This window comes from Hydra vulgaris, chromosome 01, assembly GCF_038396675.1.
Source record: "Hydra vulgaris chromosome 01, alternate assembly HydraT2T_AEP".
NCBI lineage: Eukaryota > Metazoa > Cnidaria > Hydrozoa > Anthoathecata > Hydridae > Hydra > Hydra vulgaris.
Genome location: NC_088920.1, coordinates 1,586,932 through 1,595,000, shown reverse-complemented (window position 1 = coordinate 1,595,000; position 8,069 = coordinate 1,586,932). Strand labels below are relative to the sequence as shown.

Below are 8,069 nucleotides of genomic sequence, written 5' to 3'. Positions count from 1 at the left end.
ACTCATATTCAAGTCATTGTTAATGGCTTTGGTCGGTACTAAACCATCTTGGCAGGAAGATTATTAGATTCAAAAGTGGATTTATTAGAAATGTTTTTTGCATTTTTTTATTCTTTATCCTTTAGAGAGGTAATGAAATCAGACTTCAGTATGAAAATTGAATGTTAGACTTGTATCTGTGTATTATTTTATGTGTGAAAGCTAATAATTGTATGCCTGAAAGATTATCATATGTATGAAAGATTATCATTGTATGTATGAAAGATAATCTTATGTATGAAAGATAACCACTGTATGACAATCGCACACCAAGAACTAAATCTCTTTTATCCTGAAGTTTGATACTAGTAGCATCAAATTGTAACATTACTCTGTGCAATAGCTCCATAAATAAAGCAACAACCAAAGTTTTCATTTTCTTTCAAAATGTAATCGTTGTATTTTGTTTTTTCATGTTTTTCATCTTTATCCAGAACAATTCATTCTAAGGTTTACTTACTATTACTAAGGTTTCAAAGATCTAGTTTGCATATAAAATTTTATTAAAATTGGCTCTTGCTCACCACAGTCTTACAGCTGCAATTAACATTTATGCCTATTAAATTTAATGAATGTGCTGCACAAGGAATAAATTCAATGTTTGGGTTCTCATTTTTCAGATGTGCTTGATTTTTCAGATTTCCAGATTAAACGGATTGTCATTTGTTAAACGGATTGTCACTTGTTAAACGGATTGTCATTTGACTAACCATGAGCATCGTTAATATTCATCGTTAATATTCAAGCTCATTTATTTATTTTTTGCTGCATCTGCCATAGCCTTTCCATTATGTTTACAAGAAGACTCAAATCCAGTAAATCTTTCTTTTACATTAGCTTCCTAGCTCACATATCAAATGATTATTGCAAATTAGTCACAGCATACAGTGTCAGGTGATGTGTCAACAATCAGTAAAAATTATTTAGCGCTGGAAACTTTCCTATAAAAGAATATAAAAGAATTGCAGAACTTTTTTAAGCTAAGAAGAAAAATCTTTATATATCGTCAAAGAAATGTATCAAACATTTTCCCTGCCCTGATTTCCTTAATTTTTTTAAGTGATTAGCAAGAAATGGGTCAAACTTTAACTTGATTCGTTTCTTGGAACTCAAAAGGCTCAGAGAAAGTTTCCATTACTGAAGTTACCTATTTCTTTTGAGTCACCTCTAAAGACTCAACCTCAATCGCACAAAAAATTCTTTCAACAACTCTTCTCGGAACATCTCTTCAGAACACTGCTGTTTTAATTGAGCATCAATTTTTCCTTTTATTGTGACTTTTCTAAAATATCACTTGTGTGTTGCTTTCTATGTGACCAGTCATTAAATCAAGTTGTCAACTGAATCTTAAAAAAGTTGAAGAAAAATTTTTTTTTCCAGTTGATGGTGAATAAATATGCCAGTCTTCCAAATTCCACTATATTTTCACAGTTTTAATCATCTTTTTGGTTTTAATAAAAATTTTGTCTGCAGCATTTTGATCAGAAATTTCTTTTACTTAAATCCATTATTTTCGCGCTTCTTTCAAATCCTTCTATAATGCTAAGTCAGATTGACATATTGACTAACTTAGCTAAAACAAAAATGATACAAATTAGTTCTGTTTAAAGAAACAAGTTTTTGTTAATTTTTTAATATTTGTTATTATTTATATTTATTATTTTTTTGAGGTTTAAATTTTTATTTCATTATAAAAGTTTGGAAAAAAATTATTTTAAAAAAATGCACAAAAATAGTAATACTGTTGGATAACTTCTTAAGTGATTTATTAAAATTAAAATTAAAAATACAACATGATAATTTTTATTGGAGATGGGGGTTATAATTAAAGATTGCATAGTTACGCCACGGTATAAAACTGTTATGTAAAATACTTACATTTTTGTATTGACAAAATTTTTAGTTATGTTGTTACATTTTTTAGTTTGCTTGAACAGCTTATCAAACGATTATCTAAACTCTCCTCCTCCTCCTCCCAAACTTTTAAAGAAGTTAAAACAACGGAACAAGCAACGGAAGTAATTAAAAGCTTTTAGGGTGTTTTTTACAAAAATTAAAGAAATTTTATTTTTTGACAATATGTTTTTAGGTTACTGATGTCGAAGTTTTGGAAGAAATAATTTACATGTTATTGGAAATTATCAATGCATCGTTGTTTGCAAATATAGAAGAAAGTTCAAATCTCATACTTTCTTTACTTCGTAACAAAGAACTTTTTGATGGGTTAGCTACAAAACCAAAGTTTAAAAATATTGTTACCAATATTGCTGTTGTAAGTTTTTTTTTAGTTTTTTACACAAACATTTTCTTACACTTTTTTAAAAGTCTAAGCAGGTTGCATAATTTTAGTGTATTTAAAAAAACTAACAAACATAAATAAATTTCAGTCGGTTGTTTTAAATTGAAGAAAAACCAGAAAATTAGAGTGTAAAATAAATAAAATTAAAATTAGTAGATAAAAATCATCAATTCAAATCTTCAATCAGCAATTATTACAATCTCTAAATATGGACTATAAATATGAATTATAAATATATAAATATGAAGACCAATTTGTGCCAGATTGTATAATATTAAAGTATGTATTTTAAGCAAATGTAAACTAAATCTTGCTATTGTCTTTTAAAGAGCGAAAAGATTGCCTTCAATGCAAGGTTTTGTCTTGAAGGAGTTCAAGGCAAGGTTTTGTCTTGAATGTCAAGGCAAGGTTTTTCCCTTGAAGTTTTTGTCTTTTTTTTATGTCTATTTTTGTTTTTTGACTTTTTTGAGTAAAATTTCTGTTTACCTTTACGCACTTCTATTTCATTGAATTAACTGGCTTTAATGTAAAAAGTTGTTCTTATCTTGAAAATGTTGTTCTTGCCTAGAGTGATAAAAACATTTGTATTATTTTGCAGCTATTAATTATATCTATTAAACTCATTAGAGTTTTTAATGACAGTTTCATCTTTTTTATTGCAGCTCTAAAAATTAACTCCTAATAATCTCTTAATGATAATAAAGCACTAAAATTTAGTTTAAATGGTCTGCTGGTGTTTTTTAAAAATTTAGTTTAAATGGTCTGCTGGTTTTTTTTAACACCTATGAGAGTTATCATAGGTGTTGATTCTATCAACGGCTATCGTAATATACAGAAACATCTGGTGTAGTAGCAAGATGGTTTCATTTGATTCAATGTTTCATTTTTTAAAAATTCTGGGCTACGATCTTGAAACAATGTTTAACAATGTTTTGTTCAATTAATCATCTAACTCTTATTAGGTTTTTTTTATTTTGTTTTTTGTGGTTATTAAGGTGCTTTAAGAAGTCCTTATGGTCTATCACAGAGTACAGAGGAAAGCATTTAACGCTTTCCTCTGTGCTCTGTGATAAGACCATAAGGACTTCTTTTTTTACCAATGCTGAAAATATGTCTAGGGCAAATATGCCTTGCAATGCACCTTGGATCTCATGATTATGAAGCAAGGACTCTATGTCATCATGGCTGCTCAGTTTTTAGTACTCAGACCTTTTAAATACTTTAACTTTATTAACATCTGTCAAAACTTTTTGACAATTGATATGGATTTCAATCTTCTGTTTTTACTGATAAATAGATAAGCATGATAACATAAAGATTTTATTGGGCTTGAATTGGATGTTGTGAGAAAAAGTCTAATCCTCTTGACATATCAAAAGCTTTTAACACAGTGATTGTGCTGCTTCACAAGGATTAAAAAGTTAATTTTAATTGTAAACTGATTTTTTTAAACGCTGAAATATAGATGAAATATAGAAAAAACAAACCATGTTGTTGCACTAACCTAGTTTTCTCTTCTTTTTTTTTGCAATATTGAAGTTTCTCTTGAAGATTGAATTCCATACTACACTCTTCTTTATTTCCTCTTTTGTTGGGGAGCACCATGGGGGCACCATGACACATTTTTGGTTTTTGCTTCGTAAAAAATTTTTTTATTTGCTTTTTTTCAGGCAATTGGTTTAATTTGTAGAATAAATCTATACCTACAAAATAAAATCTATAAATTACCAAATTATAACAGGTTAAACATGTGAGACTATTTAAAGTAAAATTAGGAACTTGTTTCAAGGTACACCACCCCTGGGGTACCTTGATACACACTGTGAGCATAAATAAATTAATATTTTAAACCCAAATAATGCATCCAATGGTTTAAATAACATTTCAGAAGACCAGATAATATATTGTTTTAAGTGTCATTCTGAGGCGTCAATAAATAATGACTTTGTATCAAAATAGGATATATCTTTTTTTAAATTGACTATAAATATTGAAAGAAATGATTTTTAGAATTGTTTAAAAGTTTTAGGGCCCTCACAAATGCTGCATCAAGTTTCCCTATACTTGCTAATAGAAAACAGTTTTATTTTTGGTATCAACTTGTTTTTTAAATTATTTTGTTTAATGATGTAATAAGCCTATGGATTTGCAGCTCACAAAATAATATTACTTACCGATAGACACATTGAATAAGGTACCTTGAAACTTATGAGCTTTAAAAACTAGTAAATTACTTTGTCATCAAAAAAACACAAATTTCGACCCCTCGCAGGACTAATGATGTCAAATTATATAAATTTTTTTAAAACATTAGCTCTAGTAGTAACCTCACTATATGAAAGTGGTTGTCATAACTCCTAATATGCCTCCAAAATTACATTGTTTTATGGGGCCCCATGTTTTATGGTGCCCCAGTTTCTCCTATCACAATATTGTTTTCATATTTTAATAATATTTTTGTTAACAGTATAATAAAAATTTGCCTTCTTAGGTCGCCTGGTCTTTTGTTATTTCTTAATCTAAACTATTTTTCTTGACAATAATACCTTTATACTGGATATATTTGCTGACAATCCAATCATATATTTCAGTCTTTTTTAAAAAAAAAAGTTTAAATTGTTCAGAACAAGTAGCTGATTTTGAAATTGATCTTTCTTTTTCGGGCAGCTTTGGGTTTTTCGTAAAACTTTTTGTTTAAAGAAAATTTATTCTATAATTGTAAATATAATAAATTTGTTGTTCTCATATTTTCTCATATTGATAAATGGAAGCGCTTGTATTGAGTACTCTACCTTTAGTTTTTTTTTTATTTGTCTAATTATTTATCCAATCCAACTTTTTCTTTTTAATGTTTTATTTATGCTTACTAGTTAATTTGTGGAAATTCTGTTTTATTCACTGAAGTACTTTTAATCAAATCTTAAATTTTAGAATTTTTATCAGGTTTTACAGTTGTTTTTTTTGAATAAAAATATTACAAACAATCATAAATGTTTAATTTTTCAAGGCTTTTTAATTTTGTATTTTTTTTTTGTTTCCTAACCTGACTTAAATAAGTTGCTACCACCAGTTGTAATGAAATTAAATAAGTTGCTACCTCCAGTTATAATCAAATTAAAGTAAAAATAATTTTTTTAAAATTTAAAATTTAATATTTTTAAATTATATTTTGTGACAAAATTAGATTTTGTTACAATGTTAAATTGCTAAACCGTCATGTTTAGTACATAGAAGTACAGTTAGTTACATAGAACCCCCCCTTCCCCCCAAAAAAATAAAATAGAAAAGTAATCTAGAAAGAATTTATTTTGGTCAAATATACTTCGACTTAAATAAACTTAAGATTTTTATAAAGTTCAAATTTTTTTTTTATTTATTTTTATAAAGCTGTTTTACAAAAATAAGCTATTTAAATTTTAATTTATAACTATTATTTTTGTTATTAGATATTTTCTTACTTCGGAAAAAATGTGAATGAGCGAGCAGAATATGGTGATAGTCCCGATAGTATTTTATCAGCAATAAAACAATCTTCATCAACTTTTCCCATACAAAAAATGGTGGTATGATTATTAGAATTAAAAAATTAAACTGGTTTTATTGAAACTGTTGTAAAAGGGAGACCGGGGACCTCTGTTTTTACTCTTTGAGCTCTGTCGCCCTAACTGCAAAATTTTTTGTAAATATTAAAACGCAGTCTTAAAGAGTGTTTAATTTAAGAGAATTTAGATTTTTAACTTCCATTCATTAATAAAATTTCTCAGAGTTCTTAGGGGCCTTCAAACAAACAAAAAAAGTTTGTTAATTTACCCAACCCCGGGGTAAGTTGCCTCAAAGCATAAAAATGATTATTAATGTACTATTAGGTGCAAAGTTTATAAAGTTTTTTTACTAATAATTTTGGCAACAATTTTTGGCCAAAAGTTTAACATTTTATTTAGCTGGTACCAAATATTAGTTTGTATAACAAGCTTAAACAGTAGCCCATTTTATCTCTGTTAAAACCGAAAATATTTTTTTGTAAAAAAATTTTTTCAGTATTGTTAAAAATTAAAAAAAAAAAAAAATTAATTTTGTACTTTTTTTTCATATTAAATGCTATAAGCCGACTAGCCCCGTGAAAATTTTGCCAATTAACCCCATAAGCCTTTTTTTCAATAAACAGTCTATAGATCCTAAAAAACGAAAAAAACGACTTAAAAAACTAAAATAATTGTTACTAAAATTTTTAAAAATAATTATTTTTTCATACTGCTATTTTCTTTGTAAAGTAAATAGGAATTATGTTGCAAAAATTACGTTTTTGTTCAAAAAACACATAAATCCTAATATCTCCCATGGATATGCGCGAATCCCAACAATACTCAAATAACATTAAAATCTGAGCTGGATATAAACTGCACGCGAGTGTCTAAGGTTTTTTTTCTATTTTTTTTTTTTACAGTGAACAAAGTTTAGGTTTTCAGCGAAAATTCGATAATAGTTAAAAAAAACTAATTAATTACTATTGTTATGTTCTTACACTGCCTTGTGACATGTGGGGATGACATTAAATAATTTTTTACAGTACTCATGTAATTTTATGACCATTAACCTTCTTTTTTTTCCTGCTTCTTGTCATCGTTCGTTTAATGTTTTTTTATTCACATAAGATTACATTTGCATGACGTATTAAATTTTCTTTTTTTTTTATAGAAGTTTCCTGCATTAATGTTTCGTTATTTGGAAGAAGAGTCTGCTGAAGAATTTTTTATTCCGTATCTTTGGTCTATCATATATAAACAATCATTTTTATATTGGAGCCGCGATCGCATATTGCTTTTTCCTACCTGTCCCTAATATTTAGACTTAGGTTCTAGGTTTCTAGAGAAAAAAGCCTTTAACTTTTAAAAGAAAAAAAGAACTCTTTTGATAATCCTCTGAAAAGTCTTTTTTTTAAAGTCTTTTTGTTTAACTGTCTCAAAACAATTAAAAATTTTACACGATTATTTATAAATTAACAAATAATTTTTAATTGTTGTTATCTCATTTTGTATATGAAATAGTTTTATTATTTTCATTACAAGTTCTTATTTAATTTTATTTATACAACCTAGTTACCAACAAGGTAACAACCAACTGAGATTTTAAAAAATTCAAAATAAAAAATTATGTAGCAAAATTGAATACGAGTACTTGCATCGGAGACTAATGAAGAAGTAATATGTTTTATCTGTTAATTGCGTACAGGATCGGCGCGAGTAGGTTTCACGTGGGGGAGTGGGGTGACTTGTCTAAAAGGGTCAAATTTGCCGACAAATAAACGAAAAGGTCTCACACACCCCCTTTCTCTGATAGCGAAAGGGGGGGGGGTGTCACACCTCGTCAACTGTGTTTGGGGTGTGTGTCAACACCTGTGGGGTGTGTGTCAACACCTTAAGGTGAGTGTCAACACCTCGTCAACTACAGTTGCGTACACTATGGTCCCGTGACCCTCAAACTAAATTTTAGTTTAATTGGATTATTTTTAATTTAATTTAAAAGTATTGAATTGTTTTTAAAATCAAATTAACTGCAAAGCATAAAACTTTTTGATTGACTTAATTTAATCAACGTTAAAAAATACACGATAAAGTTATGCTTTTCTAATAGTCTCGTCAAAAAACTTTTTTTTTTATAATAAATGTGTTCTTATATTAATTCTTATGTCTTCACACAAATGTATTAAAAATTTTAATTTTTAATTTGAGTA

General features: G+C 27.7%; 1 protein-coding gene across 2 annotated transcripts in view; it reads left to right on the top strand.

The window, feature by feature from the left end:
• The window catches only part of LOC105845708 (dymeclin), a 47,320-nt gene extending 39,917 nt beyond the window's left edge, over positions 1–7,403 (top strand). For both annotated transcript variants that reach the window (XM_065787187.1, XM_065787186.1), the window contains 4 exons: positions 1,964–2,057; positions 2,129–2,311; positions 5,785–5,901; positions 7,034–7,403. In XM_065787187.1, coding sequence (XP_065643259.1) covers positions 1,964–2,057; positions 2,129–2,311; positions 5,785–5,901; positions 7,034–7,177 — 538 coding nt within the window. In that variant the 3' untranslated portion in view covers positions 7,178–7,403. The remainder of the gene's footprint in view (positions 1–1,963; positions 2,058–2,128; positions 2,312–5,784; positions 5,902–7,033) is intronic.
• The last annotated feature ends 666 nt before the right edge of the window (positions 7,404–8,069 follow it).